The sequence below is a fragment of the Larus michahellis genome, chromosome 9, assembly GCF_964199755.1.
Source record: "Larus michahellis chromosome 9, bLarMic1.1, whole genome shotgun sequence".
Lineage (NCBI taxonomy): Eukaryota > Metazoa > Chordata > Aves > Charadriiformes > Laridae > Larus > Larus michahellis.
Window position 1 is genome coordinate 38,307,209 of NC_133904.1, and position 19,642 is coordinate 38,326,850.

Consider the following 19,642-nt stretch of genomic DNA (forward strand, 5'->3'; position numbering starts at 1 on the left):
AAAAAGGCAATCAAATCCAACCTCATCTCAACAACAGTATGGCAGACCAAGTAGCTATTCAACACATGACTACAATAAACCTACTCAATTACTCAGAAGCCATCAGAAACTAGCAACACCACCCCAAATACAGGTGGTTTCTGGTGGTTCCCTCCTCCCCAAAAGTTTTGAAAAGTTTTTAAATATTAAGCTGTTTTTAAAGGAATGAAGAAGATTCCAAAAAACAGGCTTCTTGCTACCTAAATCCAGCAGGAAGTCAGGTGCTAGACACCTCGGCTAAGACTTCAGACACCTAAATGAGTTTTAGGTGACCAACACTCATAAGCTTACCAAGACTTAGGAGAAGACAGCCATGACATTATTCAGTCCCTGAAAGAAAGATTTTAACTGACAGGTAACAGAAAAGAGCAAGTTTAAAATACACAGACTAAGGCACACCAGAGCTGCTTTGGCTCCTACAGAAAACAAGAAAAAAGCACCAGTCATAACCTGCCTTCTTTCTGCCATATACTTGTACCCACTACAGAAATATTTCTTCCATACCAAAGGAAACAGCTTCAAAGCTCAGAATAAATTTGAACTCATCTTTATTACACAGTCTTAGTAGGAGGTAAGATTTCTCCAAATCACCCTATAAAAACAGCCTCCATCAAGCAAAATAACTGGGCTAGTACTTTTGGAAGAGTTCACTGCCTTGCTGTTCTAGCCCCATTGCTCTCATGGCTTTTAACTACATAGTCCACACTCCATAAAAAGAGTGAAATAAACCCTACTGCAGATTCAGATAAAGGGAATAAATTCTAAAGTTTTAATCTACTTGCCAGCTCCATCCTCCTCATCTAGCAGGGTTTCAGAGACATTACGCCTCTCTTACTACTTGCCAACTTGCAGTACATAGAACAGATATGATAAGCATTGTTTGGAAGAAAAACAAGCTTGCCCTTGCTAGTCCTTCTGTACCAAAAGCTAGACCAAAGTATTTCCTGGAACAAGGAAAAGTATTAATCACATAAGGCTTTGGTAAGTTCCCCTCTGAAATACAGAGCACAATTCTAGCTTCCCACATTCAATGAAGGCTAATTCAAGCTACAAGAGACACAAAGAAAACCAATTAGAATAATCCTATAGAACAGCTTGTCTTAAAGTTAAGGCCTGAGTTGGTGTTTTTTTCTGTAAATAGAGCTAGGTAAGCTAAGACAGTGTAGTTACCTCAACAACTGGCCACGAATAAATTCAGTGTTCAAACCAGACAGCTAAACCCCAAGGGGGAACATTCTGAAATACCCTCCTGGAAAGGTATCAGGGACAGGAAAAAAAAAAAGCCCAAACCAAGAAATCCCTTACTTTTACTTCTCAGGAGGAACAGCAGTTGGCAAAAGGCACTGTGTGATCCAGCTGGATAGATAATCTTAATAGCCATAGGCTATACCCTAATTCCAGAAAGTTTTTTTTTTTCCCTAGTCTTCATTTTTTTTTCAAGGCCACTAAAACTTATCTGTATGGAAAAGCATATTCTACACTTATTCTTTCTAAAGTCTTCTAAACAATCCCCTCAACTATAGAACCTGAAACCAACAAACCATAAGTTCTCTGAACTTTCTCATTGCTACAGATATCCAACAGAACATCAGAGATGAAATTTGCAGTGAACTGATCTCAGTAGTTTTATGTCAGAAGAGGTGCCTGGGCTAATAGAAACATTATGATTTGAACAAGGCTGTATTTTATGACTCAGCCTCCCTCCCCACACCCAAAGACACCTGACAGACCAACATCCATACAGAGGAAAGTGACCCAGTTGCATTCATGAAATACAGCAACAGCTATAAACAGAAAGTCAGCAACAGCACTGCGAAACAGGGCTCCTACAAAGGAAAATACTTTCTTTACAGGAACTGGTAAAAGCGTCAGTAGTGTGAACACTAGAATCAAGGAAGAAAAGCAGCTACACAGCAGCAGTAATAACAAATCTCTAAGGAGAAACCCATTCTTGTCACGGACAGCTTAAGGGAACTCTGAAAAATGCATATCCCAGAACTGAATACACACCAGAAATGTAAATAAAGTATGTGGAAAAAACTAAATATGGTGGACCAGAATAGAAACAAAAGACATGATCCCATCAGGACTTATTTCAGAAACATAAGCAGACTGAAAATTAAATTTTTGTGAAAGCCTGGTATTAAGAAATTTTAGGAAATTCTTTTAATAGGGCACTAAATGGATGTACAATTATTCAACTCTTATTAAATGCCATGAAATTTACTATGGAAGTGGAATGCTTAACAGTGGCACTGAAATTGCCAAAATACACAGGATGCTGATGTCTACCACCACAGTTCAGAGTTGCCTTTCATGTTTAAGTGCACTTACAACAAAAGTATCTGAGGTATTAGAAAAAAAAATGTTCTGAGAACAGTAGATATAAAGGGTTTTGCTCACTGAAAGTTTCAGATCTAAAAAGCAGCAAAATGAAGTTAAATCTCCTGTTCTCAGTAAATCAAAACCACCCCTGCTTTGAAAAACCTTATAATGACCCAATTAACTGGACAAGCGCACACAAACCCACTGAAGTATAACTTCAGACTTGAGTATAATTTGATTAGCATAATACAGACCAGCTGAATACTGCAATACTAATAAAAAGAGTAAGATGCTAAGATCAAACACCAATAGGAAACATCAAACTACTGTTTTCACTCATCACCTGCTCTTACCCAGCTGGTTACAGTCATATTTCTTTCCTATGACAAAGGCCTGGAAGTTCTTAAATGGGTTAATATTAACTGCTAGGAGCAAGTATTAGAGATTTGTACTTTGAAACATGTATTTCAGATGCAAAGGGAGTAATGAACAACACTGACAATGGAAGTTTGTGGCTTAGATTTCATTTCCATATTAAAAAGACACTGATGAAGTATAGGCAAATTTTCACAGTAGGTATATTTTTACATTATTAACCCATGAAATTTAATTTTGTGAAGGTAGTGTAGGACTAGATGGGACTGTCCAAAGTTTACACATTAGATGTTAACTGTTTCACACTGACTCCACTTAAACAGCTTGAGTACTCTAGACCTCTAAGGCACTCCGGTTTATTGCCTGAGACTCCTGACAGCTATTTATCCTACCCATCAGGTTACTCTGCACTCCAGAAAGAATATCAAATACCTCTGTCCCTGTTGGGTTGGTCCTAGGTTAGAAACATAATGTCCCTACAAAAGGGAGGAACTGCAGAGTAACTTTGTGCACTTCTGTGGACTATCAGTGTTTCCTGTTCAACAAGGTCAAACCATCTTTCTCACCTCCTTTCTGCCCCACAATTTATCCTCAGTAGAAGGCATTTCCCTGCATTCTGCCTTTTAGACTAAATTTTCCAGTGCACAACCTGTATTGCACACGTCCCTCATATTACTGAGTAATACTGAAGCCAGCGTTAAATGCTGATATAGAAACATCAAATCTATCCAGACCTCAAGGGAAAGAAAAAAATTCTTGATTGAACTAGCTAACTGTAATCTTTAAGTGTATTGGAAGACATTAAGTTACAGTGAAATGGAAGGTTTTCCTCAAGGCATGGCAAGATGCTTGTGGCTTACATGCCAGTGAATCTGCTGCAACAAATACTGGAAATTCTTGAAGAATATTTTCTGTAAGTTTTATTGCTTTAAACAATCAAAAGATCTTATTAAGACCCGCAAAGTGCAAGTACTGAGTACATGTAATTCATGGGAAAATCACCATACATATTTCCCATATATAAATACATAGAAGAGAATACATTCTCGAGATAAACCACTGCTATGATACACAGCAACCTTTAAAAACACAAAGAAGAAAACAACCGGGTTAATCAATATATGTACACTGACCTGAGTAAGATCTGGAATGTCACCCTGATCAATTCCAACTTGCTGAGTTTACAAAAAAACAAAGAAAGAAAAAAGTACATTACTACATGCAGTAGCAACGAAAAAAAAAGACAGTGATATCTGAATGTTACATAGAAACTAACATATTAAAAAGGGATATTCATAACTTTCTGAGCTGGTACAAGTTTCACTAGGTACACACTTTAGAAATCACAAATGCATTAAACTGTGCCTCCAAGCAAACCCAGCTTTTCATCCAGCTTAACTTTTTCATGCAGAACAGCTTACTGGCAGCATTAGAAACACCAACATTGCTTACTGGAACTAATTCTCCATTTTTAGCAGTTACAGTAAAGGAAAGCACTGCAAATAGACCGTAACATTCAGTTCATACATTCTGCACCATTCATGAAATTTATGACAACACTTCAGAAAGTTTAGTATGTTGTCTGGCTAATGAAAATCCCAAGAATCTCAATTCATTTTAATGAGCATATACAATCTTTAAAATACCTAATCTGTAGAATACGTCCTTGTATAGAGAAGTTAAGCAAACATTACTCTGTTTGTGAAGTTGTTATGAATACAGACTACTATACCAGTATAGGCAGCTAAATATCATTTTCATAGATGTAGATTTACCTCTGCTACTTTGAGGAATTCTGACAATTTGGTCATTCTGGCTAGAAATTTTTTGTAAATATCCAAGCCTTCTTTGCACTGGTTCTTCTTCATATCAAAGTACCTTTCTGAGGATACAAATAAAACTTTTGTAAGGTAACAGCCTCCCCAGCAAAAAGCTGACACAGTATTACAAAAGTTAATTCAAGACAAGCTTCAGGGAGAGAACAGACAGGAGTAACTCAAAGCTATTCCGATTTTAAAGTTTACATGAATACCTGACATCTTTTGTAATAAGTCAGTCAATAGAAAAACACTGATTTTTCTATTTCAGTACATTAGAATATAATGCAAAGCGTTATTAAGCATGGATGCGAATCACTGCAATTGTTAAATTTGGTACTCAGAGGAATATTTTCAAGAAGTCAGCTTATTAACTGGCAATGAGGCAAAATATTTTACCATCTGAAAATATTCCTGGTATATATTTATATTTTTAGACCCTGTATCAATACTTTTTGATGTTTGTAAATGGGCTAAGTATCCAAAAGACATCAGAACGGCTACTGAAGTGGTATACACTGAACTGACCTACCAAAAGGAGTACCAATCGCATCCTTCACTTATGGTTTTGCTCTATATATTTAAAGATATTTCATTGTGTAAAAACTAACGGATTAACAGAACAAACTGATCAGATGTTTTAACTCAGAAATTTGCTTGAATAGTCATTATAAGGCTTTGCTAAGAGCTTATCGCTCTTGAACAAAAAGGCCTACATGTCATCTACTAGGCTCACGTAGATTCAGGTACTAAGTAAAGGTGAACAGTCAAAGTAGTATGGGAAAACAGAAGTCAGTCATACCATGACTATACTAAATACTCAAAATACCCAGTATCTCACTACTATTTTTACAGTCCAATTGCAAAGGTTATCCACTGCACATTTATGGTATCTGGCATCTTTGTTTTAGTCCCGCCAATCACCCTCTCATCTCAATTTCTGTTTCAAGATGTATTCTTCTAGGTAGAAGCATATGTTTAAGCCTATGCTAGTTGCCACTGAAACTAAGACAGGCTTTATTTCATGGTAATGGAGCAGAGATTTTATTAAGAAACCGCAGTCAGAAATTGTCTATATTCCTTAGTTCTCTCAGCATCTTTCACAAAAGTTCAAAAGCTAAAAAAATTCTCACATACCTAAAAGATTAATAATCCCCTCATTGTATGCTGCAAAAAGTCTAATGGAATCTTTAAAGAGGAGCATAAAGGCAGCATTTATAACACCATTTGTTAGTTCATTTGGATTTGCCTGTGTAGAAAGCAATAAGAAAGTAAATTAGTATTTAATAAAATAATGAAACTCTCACTTCAAAAATGAGAGTGTTACCTAATACTGATCTTAAAGTACTTACATCGAAATCAAGGAGTGCATCAAGCTGGTTCTGTATGATTGGAAGGGTTTTCAGAAGCTTTTCAGCATTCATGGTTCTCATCACTCCATCTAGCCTACAGAGTAGAAGCCACACGCGTACAAGTTACCAGAAGATCTCAGCGTATTATGCTGTTTCAACAGTACTATGTTGCTTCAAAGGGCCAAAAGGAACACCAATCTATGATAAGCTCAAGTACACCTGGTATTTCGACTCCCTCCACCCCCCCGCCACCCCCAATATGAAAGCCCGAACAAAAGAAGCAGTAACACTCTTACCCTCTTTTCATTTTGGTGAAGTCAACTGCTACAAGTCTATACGAAAGTGCTTTTTCATTCAAGTATCTGCTATATCGCCTAATGAAGGTAGACATATCATAGCCTAAAAGTTAAGCATTTTTCAGTTAGACATTTTGAGAGGGAACAGGTTCTTTTAAGTTATTTTCAAGAACTATTCTCCTACTAGCCCATTTTACATCAATTTGCAGAACTATTTTTCACCTTGAGATGTAATGTTACAGTTTCTTCCCAACTTTCTAAGATTAGGAAAGCATTCATTGCAATTATGAGAATAAACACCTAAATACATTAAAATATTAGGCAAGAACCAAGCAGCTGTTATTAAGATGTTCTTGAAATTAGACAAAAAAATGTATTCCTAGTTAAATACTGAAGACTTTGGTAACTTATCTGCCAACGCCTCAAAAACCATATAAAGACCCAAAAATGTTTTCTACCATTGGCAAGTAATTAAAAGACTTATCGGACATTTGAAGGAGTTCTCAATATTTATACAGGACATCCTAGTTATCATTCCATGCACCTTAACAGTAAACATTTAATTCTGAGACACTAAAATGCAATGGCAAAAAATAGATCATTGTGCTAATATTCATAAGGTTTATTCTAGTCAGCATTAAGAGTTCACTTCTTAAAATTTACAGCTGTTTATGCACATTACAGACAAATTTCTAGCACTCAGCTAGGAAACTCAGAATCTCGCTTTCCTTGTGTCTACATTCTTGGATGGACATTCTTTGGTGCTTCATGGAATATAAATCATAACACACTTTCATTTCCATGTCATTTGTCTCCTAGAGTGCACTGACATAGGCACTATCACAGAGCAAAAAAGCAGTAGAGTTATTTCCTTCAATGAAAGATCCTTACCCTGCATGGCACTTTTGTCCAGGTAGTTATTTAAATTGAACAAAGTGTTTCGGGATGCAAGATACTGGATAAAGCGCTGTTGGTGAAGAAAAAGTTGAGAATATCATTGTTGTGAGAGTCAAAACATTTAAGATTACAAGAAAACTACACTTACCTTGTAACCTCTATCAACAATAGAAATTACTTAAAAGGGAAAACTTTACACGAAAACTTGAAACCACTAACTAGCAAAGCCTCTGAAATCCAAAACTCCAGCAAAAATATAGATTTAAACTAAATAAAAAGATATCACTGCCCATGAATAAAAGGCTAATAACCCTAGAGGAAGCTGCTTACGTTAACTTTGTAGTTTAGAACAGACAAGCTGGAAAACACAAAACAGAAATACCACTCGCATTATCCAAGCTCCTGAAGTTTGCAAAGCTCTACTGCTGCTGTAGAAGTGGGAGATGGGTTAGTTACAAACTTTAAAAGTAATTAGCAACAAAAATGCTTCTGGAACTGTGGCGAGCTGCAGCACCGGTGATATAATTATATATGTATATAATACATAATATAATATAATGCAGCTATCTAAAAGACATTTAAGTTTTGACAATTAATAGCTGGCTCCATAAATAATGCAAGGGTAAGAGACAAACACATCCAGGCAGCAAGGCAGTTTTAAAAGTTTCTCTGCCACTGTTCCACACAGATCTCCTATGACTGTGATTTCTTTCTTGCTTGCTTCTTTGTATGTGTTTTAGTCCTTAAAAGAGGATTATGATCAGTAGGGCTTAAGGAACTTGTTACACCTTTGATCTGAATCCCTCTGCTGCCGCAACATGCAGGGCCTGTTCCTTCACAGTGGAAGTCTACCTGTCTGCCAGGTTTGTGTTGTCATGCTCCACAAAACTAGCATATTTTCAGTCGGGCTCAGTATAGCACCTGCTCTCTGGGAACTGTAATGAGGGCTTAGCACAGCAACAAGAAAATTCTTCTCACAAGTACTATTCAAACTGAAAGCAGTACTTTCACCCTCCAAGGGGCCCGAATGATTCCCTAACTTGTCATCAGTACCACCTCATCAGTAACTCCATACGTGTTCTCAGCCTATAGGTACAGAGTTCACACAAGTTTACAACACACAGCTTGACTACCAACAGCTCTGGCACTGTTTTAACTTCTTATTCTCCTTTTCAGTTAGTTTATCTGGTCTTTGTACATCTTAGTACTGCATTCAAAGAGATACAGAAGAACAGCTGGAACATTATCAGGAACAGAACAGTGATATCAAAAGGTGTCTATACACATCTCAAAATTAGTTCTGAATCTGTTCTGAATCTCACTTTAAAAGGGCCAAGGCTAACTCTCACTCTTCAGATGTCAGGGGTCTTGCATTGCACAATGCACAGGTGAGAGTAGTTTTAACCTGTTTCACCCAAAACTTCATCACAAGAAACAGGTAGTCATGTTGAACAAGAAACTGCAAGACAGTGATTGTTCAGAGAACATTTTCACCTTCTGCTATATTTACTTGTACTTAAAATAGAAGTCAAACATCTGGTAATTACTTTATCTGTTTAAGAAAAAGGTTTCTTAACATATTAGAAGAGTGAGGAGTACACTCATGTTCCACCTGAAATTACAGAACTAGTGTTCTAGTCACTTCAGTAGATAAAAAGGAACTAATCTTTTGAATGCACTCATTCAAAGCTGAGGACCAGTTTTGGTACAGACATGAAAATTCAACTGTTCTGCCACTATGAATCATTGTACAGACAAACAGATACTGACTGGTAGCCCACAACTCTAAGTTTTGATTTTTTTTCTATGGTTCAGTTGTCTGCTTTTTTTTTTTCTTTTAAGTTTCAGTGTGTAGATATGAGCTGTATTGGAAGAGAGAATAAAATATACAAACTGATTTACAGCATTCAGTTTAGCTTTACACTTGGAATAAGCAGTGAATTTTACTTTGTGTTTACTTCTCATTATCCTCTAATTTCAGCTTATTATTTGTTGAAACTACGATTTAAGCCCATAAATAACTTGGGTAAGTGTTAACAAAGAGCACACTATGTTTTACAGGTCATTTCAATTAAGTTCACAGAGCTCTGGAGAGAGGGGAGGCAACACTAAGTTTTCAGAGCAGTTTAATGGCTGGAAGCAGTATCTTTAAGAATCATGATTTCAATACCACCAGTAGTCAACAGCGATTTATTAGGAGAATGACTATGCACAAGTTCACAACTAAACTGTTGCCTGACCACGACAAAGTTTAGTTTTTAAGGGAAGGGCTGTGTACAAGAGGCTACGTTTCTAACGCCATGTTACTGTCTGGTAAGCTTTTAATAAATAGTGATGAAATAGTTTACATGAACCAAATGCAATAGAAACCTGTTTCAGAGGAATGTTAACAGCAACAATATATGAAGATTTAGCCCATTAGATGATAACTTGGAGAACCAAGTATTCTAGTTACCATATTCCTCCCTCCTTTATTAAGTATTCTTATCTGTTAAAAGGTTGGCTGCACATTTATGTAGTGCTAACAAGACTCTTTCGCTGTGCTCTTACTGATAAGCACTACCCTAATAAAGAAGAGCTCATCAGAAATTTTTCAAGTCTCTGTTCTAGAAAGGTCACTTATTATTCCCTCACAGCCCAACCCAGATGCCTGCAGGTAAATTGCAAACACTGATATATTTTGGTATTGAAATAATAAAGGAATATCTTATTCTCTGGAGAAGTACTTCACAGCCATCAGCAGCATAAAACCAAAGACCTTTGAAAAATTGAAGTATGTATCTAATGCTTCATAGATTGAGACAATTTTTTAAAACGCTGTCAAGGAGACTTTAACAGAACTAATAATGTCTTACCTCGTTTCCATACATCATGAGGTGGTGTGTTGTAATTAGAGCTTTGAACACTACAACCCAGCTACTGTTTGCAGTTCTCTCAAAGAGTGTGTCTGCCAACTGTGGAATATTCACATTCATTTCATTTGTGCACTGTATTAGATCTAAATTAAAGAAAAAATAATCAAAGCATTACAATGAGTTATATGCTCAAAGAGGATCATCATGTTATCTTGTGTTTTTACACCGAGAATTCATACTGGAAACATTAGCTTCAGTCCTTTGTTTAAGAAATAATTGAGCTTTTTTACATTCCTTGCTCAAATTCACTGCATTTTACTGAAAGACTCCAAGTATGAACTTCAAAGGCATTTCAATAATTTTATGGAGTCTCAATATCTCCTCAATAAATAATGTGCCCAGCAGAAACACTATGCCAATTTCCAAATTGACCAAAAGCCAGTGTAGACCTTCTGGATGCTCAATGCCTGAAGTCATTCAATCTAACCACAAAAATGAAAATCAGAGAAGCAAGGAAAAGCCGAGACATCTATACCTCATGAGATCAACAGGCAGCAAGTACCCTGCAACTCCAGCCTAAGCGTGAACACTGACACACATGACAGCAAATGAGATGCTACAAACCTGTAATAAGCTTCTTTTCTATAAATATCAGAAGCAAGAATTTGCATCTATACACCTTCCCACTTAACTAAAATAACCTAATCACCAACACACTGAGTATTCTATGGTAGATCATGGCAGGTCTCAGGCTTTTGTATGTAAAAAAAAAAAAAGCTCCTTGTGTCCAGGACCAATTATAAACTCAATAATAGAACATTAACTTGGGAGGTCAGAGTCTCTGCCCGAGCATTGGTACAAAACTAGAACAGGCTCCTGCAGATACATGGGAAAAAAGCCTGCCTGAGAATGCCAATGAAAGCACTTGCTGAGAAGAGAGCAAAGAACTGAACCCAGGACTATTCTAAACCCCTCAAGACATGCACAGGAGACATTTATTCTCTCTGAGCTAAATTTGTCTCAGGTGTGATCAAAGTACACCCTAAGGACTGGGCAAGGCCAGTAAAACAAACACCTAGTTTGAAAAGCTTCCTCTGTGGCCTCTTATTTAAGCCAAGCCTCTAAGCAGCCTGTTGGCTGCAGAGCAGCATCGCTGTTTACGTGGTTTGTCTGGACAAGCACTTGAAGAAGGGCAAGTGCTGGGGAAGTTGGGCAACAAGTGAACACAGAGGTGCCAGCACCACTCAGATAGCCAACTTATTTGTCTTGTTAGCAGGATGTAGAGGACAGACTACATTATCATTAAGTAGTTTAAACATGAACTTAAGACACCACGCATTGGTAGTTTAGGGCAAAGTACTTCATAGAAATAGTGCACTTAGAATTTCTATCTGTTCTACTGCACAGAATATATTACAGATGTATCTTAATTAAAAATCTGTTTATTAAGAACATAAAGTCCTTTGATTAAGGATCACTGTTTAGAATAATTGAATAGCCAGAGTAATTTTAACAGAGTAAAGAGTTTTAGATAGTATCTTGTCAAGATAGAAAACTATAAAATGCAAATTCTAGTAAGTTACTGATTTCATTCTGATGTCAAAGATTTCCAAATACGTACAAAACATGCAAATTGGGATGAAAACTTTCATCCTTACAGTAACACACAAAAACACTCTAGTAAGTACACAACAAGAGCAGTTCTGAAGTTTTAAGCAAGCTATACATAAAAATCTTGTTGTTGATGTAGTATTAAAATATTTCAATATTGACAAATTCGAAGATTCTCAAAACCAAGTCACATGATAGATGCTGCTTACCACTCATGGCTGTATCATTGTGAGATGCTCTGTCAAATTAAGTAGTACTTTAAAATTTCTAGAAGACCAGAGAGTCTGTAGACAATTATTGCCCCACATAATGGAGCATGTCCCAATTCCAGGTTTCATACATAGAGAAAACTGTAATGTTAATTCAACAGCCCCATCTATTGAATGAGAATTTTGTTACAACATTTCTAAGTAATTCTCTACCAGCACACATTAAGGAAAAGAAGTCTTCCTAAATCAAATCAGTTTCTAAGCAAACATTATGAAGACACTGCTGTTAGATCTTGCTCAGTATTTTTGATGTAACTGCCAGCACAGAAGTGACACAGAACTGTTACAAGTCCTGTTTTCATTTTACAAAACTCAAACAAACAAACAACAAAAGCCCCAAAAACTCTCCACAGGGCAATTACTACTAGGCAGCAGTTAAATTCCATTGATCTGCTGCGGTCAAAGACCACACAGATAGCCTATTGAAAATACTATTTCTGCACAAAGTCCTTTTCCTTCACACAACCACTAAGCAAGTCAAATTTTTCACTGAAGATTTTCAGTATTAAGAGTGCTTATTAAGTAATAGATTAAACTGGGAGGGAAGATGCAGGTTAAAAAACAAAAAAACTTTCTGCTCTCAAGTCAAATTAGCCAAGACAATTTCATTCATATTTTGCCAGCACTCTCCACAGAGATCTCAATCTTGTCACCTTCCCTCAAGCTACGGTCTACCAGCAGATGTTCCAGTAGACCCTAAGATGATGCTGAACAACTCGGAGATCCCTCACATATAGTTATGTCTAAAACTTATAACAAATGTGTTCTTACAGTGCTGCTCAGGCACAACGTGACAGAAATCCTACTGTTAGCAACCGTATCAAATGCTGCAACTGATCACCTCCCCTTAAGCCAAACATCCACAAAAAAAAGCTCTGGCTTATCATGCCATCATGAAGGTTTACTACCACAACAAGCCATGCAGATGCCTACCTTCATAAGGGAGCAACAGCCTTCTGCTTTGGTACACAATCCTAAAAGAAGTCTTCTGTCAAGTGACAGTTAACAGACTGGAAGTTGATTGACCTCTGGTGCGTTTGAGAAGTTCACACGTTGTTGTTTTATTCCCCAAGATTCCATGTCCCAGTAATTCTGTAAAAGTGCTACTAGGGTTTTCCAGCATGGGCTACTTGCTTCTGCAAGATTTGAGCTTAACCATTTTAAAAAGCAATCAAAAGGGAATATTTCATATACATAGGGCTACTCAGTGAGTAATTCAAGCTGTGCTTGAGATTAGAGGACCTGAGTGAGCTGCACTTCAGGCATGTGGTGAGGACAACACATCCTGGCTCCCCTGAAGATGATTTTTATTGAGGGCGCTTAGCATAATTGTGGTCTTTGGCTTCAAAATCTCCCTGAACACACAAATAAACCACAGTTGCCAACACCAAAGAACGCATGCTTAGGCAAATAAAACATCTCTAAAATACTAACCTAAGAGCGAACAGTGAAAAAAAAATCTCAGTGCGTTTTATAGGCCAAAACTGGACTTTTCTAAGAGTGTATTGCAAAAACTTAAGTTTATAAAGACTCTTTCATAAGGCTACTCCAGGCAAGTTTTTTTATTACTATTATTTTACAACTAGTAATAATAAAGCTAGCATCACATTTGAATTCTAGCAATTGAGATACATAAAAAAAGCAAGTGTCATTTCTCTAATATGATTCTTCTAAATCTGCAGTAGGAATATCTACATAGAAACAACTGTATGGATCCGTTTCAGCTGGCAGCAAAGGAGGAAAAGGCTATTAACACCATGCATGTGTAAGGATAAAGGAACACACACACCTGAGAGACTGACAGCTGGGCAACTGCATATGGATGTTGGCAGCAAAAACTGGAATGAAATGTGTTGGGCAAGTGATGCTCGTTTTCTTATCACACTACTTATATAAACACTTTACAACTCAAAGGATTTTGCCAATTACCCAGAGGAATCATTTCAACTGCAAGTGAAACTGTGGTGCTATTTCTAGAATGGAATTTAGAAACATATTAACATCACACAGGGGGGAAAAAAAAAAAGAAAAGAAAAAATCAAACAGCTTTAAACCAGAAAAGTACGATAGAGGTTTTGAAGCAGCCTGGAAAAGCTGTGGAAATCTTACTACCTAGAAGAGTACCGAGGATTTCTTTTCATCAGCTCATCTGAAATACTGGCACATCATCTATGAAATCATACAGCTTTTCAGAGAAGAGCATGCATAAATCCAGATACTTAAGAAAAATTTAAAAAAAAATATAAGGTTTTTGGAAAATTCTCAACAGGCATTGACAAAAACTGACACTTTTCAACTTTCAAGTACCAAGAAGGTAATAATTTTCTTGATTCAGGAAGATGTCTCTCAAGGGAAGTGTAAATACGTAAGTTGAAGACAATAATAATGACTTAATATTCCCCTATCTCTTCCATTTTGTCACAGGACTGAAACTGCTCTGAGACAGACATAAGAATTAAGATCATTTTCGTTAAGCCTGGCAGTCTTGGAAAAAAAAAAATCATTACTTTCTGGAAGTTGTACCATAAACTATAGATTACAAATACATAAAAGAGCCACTTCAGCAAACTTTCTCAATGTAGCCTAAGGAATGCAACAATTCATTTGAAGTTTTTAAAAAAAGCTTTAAGCAATTGCTAAATAAAAACCCCTAAATTTTAGACTATAAAAGCATTAACTATTTTGTTCAAGTCAAATTTCCTCAATTACTGTATTGAAAAGCTTCACAGATTACTAGAGTGCCTCAAATTAAAGGCAGCCACCTTACTGCCTGTGGAAGAGTTCAAGACATAACTCTGCAAGAACCACCCAGCATCAGCACTCACCCGACAGTCAGGAGCTCTAGCTGCCAAAAATTAAGAATGGGCAGATACAAAACCAACCCAAAACTGTGACAGTCATAACATGATATTGTTGGCAAAACTTAAAAATTTGCAACGATTTGATGGAGACCTGAACTTTCTCCTAAAGCAAAATGCTTAAGAGCCTAAATCTGCTACATGATAGAATTTTACAGCACCTGAATTACCACTTCTCACAGGACTTCCAGAGCTTGTATGGGAGTTTTAAGTTTTGATGAGTAACACAAACATTTACCTCCGCTGCGCTTCTTAAGTGGGCTGTATACAAGTTAAACAGCAGTCAGTTTTTCCTTTATTACCATGTTCACTTAAAAGTTTAAAATACAAACCCTAAATTAATTGCATTTTTCTAAATTTTGATCTACACGCAAGTCTATTCTGCCAGTTACCAGCCTGGATACAGCTTTAATTTATTCATTTTTTATTATGGCTTTTCAACAGTTAGCCAAGAAGAGAAATGTCACCAAAACCATTACCTACCCCTGCTCCCCCGCAACACAAACTCAGGAGGCTGAGGGGAAGTGACAGAACCCACACTGAGCGAAGAACAGACAAGACCTTCAGGTGCTCCACTAAGAGAAAAGATCAGCCTCTCTCTAACATTTTACATTATCCTAAATATTACAAAATACTACAGAAATAGATCTGATGACTTATTTAGGACATCATGACCTACTTTAAAAGGAAAAAACCCCAAGTATTGCCATTGACATTGCTTAGGTTGTTTTTTTTGTTTTTTTACATGTGTGGTTTTTTTGCTCTTCAAGAAAAATTATGACTATACCACTCAACAGTTAGTAGCCAGACAAAACCCAAAACTCTTAATACTAGTTCACACACTGCATGTGTAACATCTTCCTGTAAAAATCCATATTGTCATATTACAGTTTTTCTTGCTGAGGAAGCTTGGCAATAAGTGGATTTTAAGAATTAACCTGAATAACTGCACAAACTGATACTCCTCCATGATCCCTGATACAACTACAGCAACACTTAAAAACATGTTCTTGGTGAGGCGTTTTCTTGAGCAGCAATTACACACAATACCAGATGATGCAGCATTTTTAATGACACACACATGTAGTGACCAAGGTACAACTAGCAATGTTGCATTAAATCCAAGCTATGTTTTCCTTTATATTGGAAAGTACTTGCACTGTATGTTTGAAAATACATTGTGTGATTACCACTATCTTATCCACTTGCATTTAATACAAGTTTTGTGTACAAGTGAAAAAAATAAGAAGTGCTATGCAAAGGCTTGCAGATGTTTGAAAAGCAGGGCCTGTGTATATTCAATGAAGACTGGAGAATGTTCATAGGGTGGGTTTTTTTTTTTAACACCTTACAGAGATATTTGTGATAACACATTTCACATCTTTATCTTTCCCACCCTACCAAAGCATTCCTCTATTTCAGATACCAATTTAGAACAACAAGCTTTTTGTTTGTCTTAGATCAAAGTCTGAGAAAGTGAATTACACCAGAACACAGAACTCATGTGTCACAGAATGGGACCTTCAGGAGACTGACAGCTCTAAACAGGTTTGTTTCAGAAGATATTCAAAGGAATTTGATAGTCAAAAAACAATCTCAGTTTATGACATTCTCAAGACTTGTTCCAGGTTTCCATCTTCTTATTTTGCAAGTGTAACTTATAGTAGATTACATTATCCTAAGGATATTTTCAAACAATACACTACATCTTTTAAGCTTCAGAAGCTTTCAAGCTATTGAGCAAAACCGTCACCACTTTCTGGCTTCCTGTTATGTTGCCATTTCTGGACTCAAGGGTTACCTCATTTAGTTGTTCTACCACAGGCAGAACACGAAACAAGATAAAATAAGGTAACTTTAAAAAAAAGAAGTTGTCAGCTACACAGTTTTAAGGCTTTTAATTTTAACACAGTAGCTGCAAATTCATTACTGTAGCTAGATTCTACTCCTTCAGATCAGTTACAAATGTTTTTAACTATTTGAGCCACATCAAAAGCTCTCACACCAGAAGTCTATATTAACAGATGAGCATTACAGCATCAGAGAGCCAAACTATCGTCAAACAATATAACTGAGTACGCTTCTTCCGAAAGCCTGAACAACAGACTCCCCTTGGCACCACCAACTTGAACGAGTCCTGCAAAACTACCAGCCCGCTCCCTTGGCTTTAAAGAAAACAGCATAAAGCTTCATGTCCTCTTTCCTCTCCCTAATGGAAAGACACACACACTTCACTTTTAGTAGACGGTGACCGGTACGGTGCACAAGGTTTGGAGCATTCAGGGCACTTTCGAGCAGTCAAACAGTAACTTCAATTGCTATCCAGTTACTAAGACCTGAAGCAAAGCAACACCACTGATACTTCTGTAGATATCAAGGGTAGCTTTCTGCACCTTGGGGTATACAGAAAGGAGTTTTAACATATTAAGTTTAAATACATCAGTAGCAACGCACTCTCATTCTGGAGAGATGTTATTGGTCCACCTTCACCCTTCCCTTTACCTCGCTTAAGTCTTTTTGCCTCCTTTCGAGAGCTGTAATACAGACAGCTATGATATTTCAAAAAAGCTAGAAATACTTAAACGGCTGCACTCCACCAGATGCACAGAAGGACGAAAGAGCACTTGAAAATTTAACTTCTCTCTCACAACAGTAAAACCACAACCCTTAACCCACCTTTTCCCCAGGTGCCGCATTAATAAGCGCATACATATATCCATATTACGTACTTATATATACAAGCACATAATATATCCGGAGCACATCAGCCAAGAAAGTCTCACCGGCAAGAGTTCACAGGGTTGGAACATATCTGTTTCCCGGGCGCGATGGGGTGTTAGAAAGCTCACCCCCTCCACGCGTAAAATAAGTTTTGAAGCACAAAACTGCCAGGTTCATCCAGATTTACGCGTGTGTGTCTCCTCCCGCCTCCCCCCGGTGCCATCTCCCCCCTCCCTCCCTCCGCGGGAGGGCAGAGCCCATGCCGGCCGTCCCGGGGCTCGGAGCGGCTGCCCGCCCCGCTCCCCCCCGCCCACCGCCGGGCTCCTACTCACAGTCCAGGTGCTTCTTCTTGGGGCCCATCACCTCGTGGGTCGTCGCCTTGCAGACGGCCTTGGCGACGGCCGAGCCGGTGACACTGTGCTGCGCCGCCGTGATGCGGTCGGTGATCGACTGCCCCGACATCCTCGGCGCGGCCCTGCCGCCGGCGGCGGCGGCTCCCCCCGCGGACCCGCCGCGGCGGGCAGTAACAAGGCCGGGGCAGCGGCTCCCCCGCGGTCGGGGGTGGCGGGGGGCGAAAGCTGCCTCCTCAGGGGAAGGGCGCCGGCAGCCCCCTCCGATGCGACGCCGGCGAGGGCGACCGGGGAGTCCTCGCCGGGCTCCGCCTCACCGGCTCCCCTCGAGCGGCGAGGCCGGTGGCAGCGGGGAGGGCTCTTCCCGGTGCCCTGCGGCGCGACGGCGGCCCCTCTCCAGCCGGCTCAGCTCCCTCCCTCCGCGGGCTGCGCCCCAGCTTTCCCTTTCACATTTACGCTCCCAGACAAAATGGCGGCGGCCGCGGCGGCGGCGGCATCAGGTGACCGCCCGCCTCGCGCTGCCCGCCCCCCGCCGCGCCCCGCCCCGCTCCGGAGGCGCGGGCGGGGCCGCGCGGCGCGCGCTGTTCCCCCTCGCGCTCCGCCCGCCCCTTCCCGGGGCGGAGGCGCGCGGCGTGTGGCGGGAAAGCGCGCGCGGTGCCGCCGCGTGCCCCGCTGGCCTCCTACGTCACGGGCGACGTCAGGGGGCGTTTGGCGGGTCGTGAGCGCGGCCCGCGGCGGCAGGGGCCCCCGGGGGTGCGTGGGGGGGCTCGGTCATACACACACACACACACACACACACCCCCGCCACCAGCCCTTTGTTCTTCGGGTGGATTCAAAATAAAAAAAATATGAAAACTTGCCGGTTGTCACTGCGTTTCCCGCGGCAAGGGGCGGCCGCGTGATGTCAGAGCGGCGGAGGAAGTGATCTCACAGTTTTCGGCGGGACGAGTTTTCCTGCGCAGCCTGTACCCATACCTGTACCCGTAACCTGTACCCATACCCGTACCCATACCTGTACCCGTACCTGTACCCATACCTGTACCCGTAACCCGTACCCATACCTGTACCCATAACCTGTACCCATACCCGTACCCATACCTGTACCCGTACCCATACCTGTACCCATACCTGTACCCGTACCCATACCTGTACCCGTAACCCATACCCATACCCGTACCCGTACCTATACCTGTACCCGTACCCGTACCTGCACCCGTACCCGTACCGTGGGGGCTGCTGCGGGGACATCAACCCCATCCCAGCCAGACCCAACGCAGCGAGGGGAAAAATTGCAGCATCACAACTACCCCATCGAGACACGGGGTGTTCCCATGCCATTTCATGGAAGAGCATTTTTTATTAATTCCTGTATTTGCAGGACATTAATGTAAGTGCGAACACCCGGACAAATAAAAGATCTGCGAATACGGCAATATTATTTTAGGTTACAACTTTGAAGTAAAAACCCAAGAAGTAAGGACAATAATAAGGAGGCAGTTGAATACAAGTGGTATAAACACGAATCCAGCACCTTCTGACAGTCAGCTCCTATTTCAGGGTGCCGATTAAAGCTTTGTTGCTTACATTATCCCTAAAGGGAGATATTCCATAAATATGTGCGCTAGACTGCCAAAGACCAAACCGTCTGTTACTGCGTTACACACATTTAAAGCAATAAAGCAGGAAATGTTTGTATCCACAGCACTGTACGCTTCACTAATACATAGAAATTTCCTGTCTTTTCATAATATTAGTACAGGACAGAGGGCTTTTATTAAGTGCTTCAGCACATTCCTTACGGGCAGCTAGGTGACCACAGGGAATCAGGACGACTGGTACGTCTTCTTACCAACAGTTGCAAGTTATACGACATACTT

At 39.6% G+C, this 19,642-nt stretch overlaps 1 protein-coding gene across 9 annotated transcripts in view; it reads right to left on the reverse strand.

Annotated features, from left to right (window-relative positions):
* LOC141748530 (phosphatidylinositol-binding clathrin assembly protein-like) overlaps nucleotides 1-18,296 on the reverse strand; it is a 32,627-nt gene extending 14,331 nt beyond the window's left edge. For 2 of the 9 annotated variants that reach the window (XM_074600766.1, XM_074600764.1), the window contains exons 1-8: nucleotides 17,748-18,276; nucleotides 9,957-10,099; nucleotides 7,096-7,171; nucleotides 6,205-6,307; nucleotides 5,909-6,002; nucleotides 5,694-5,805; nucleotides 4,515-4,621; nucleotides 3,873-3,914 (exon numbers count right to left, since the gene is read on the reverse strand). In XM_074600766.1, coding sequence (XP_074456867.1) covers nucleotides 3,873-3,914; nucleotides 4,515-4,621; nucleotides 5,694-5,805; nucleotides 5,909-6,002; nucleotides 6,205-6,307; nucleotides 7,096-7,171; nucleotides 9,957-10,099; nucleotides 17,748-17,877 — 807 coding nt within the window. In that variant the 5' untranslated portion in view covers nucleotides 17,878-18,276. Of the gene's footprint in view, nucleotides 1-3,872; nucleotides 3,915-4,514; nucleotides 4,622-5,693; nucleotides 5,806-5,908; nucleotides 6,003-6,204; nucleotides 6,308-7,095; nucleotides 7,172-9,956; nucleotides 10,100-17,747 lie in introns of all 9 variants that reach the window. The other 7 variants (XM_074600765.1, XM_074600762.1, XM_074600760.1 and 4 more) reach the window with 7 other exon arrangements.
* Nucleotides 18,297-19,642: the final 1,346 nt, after the last annotated feature.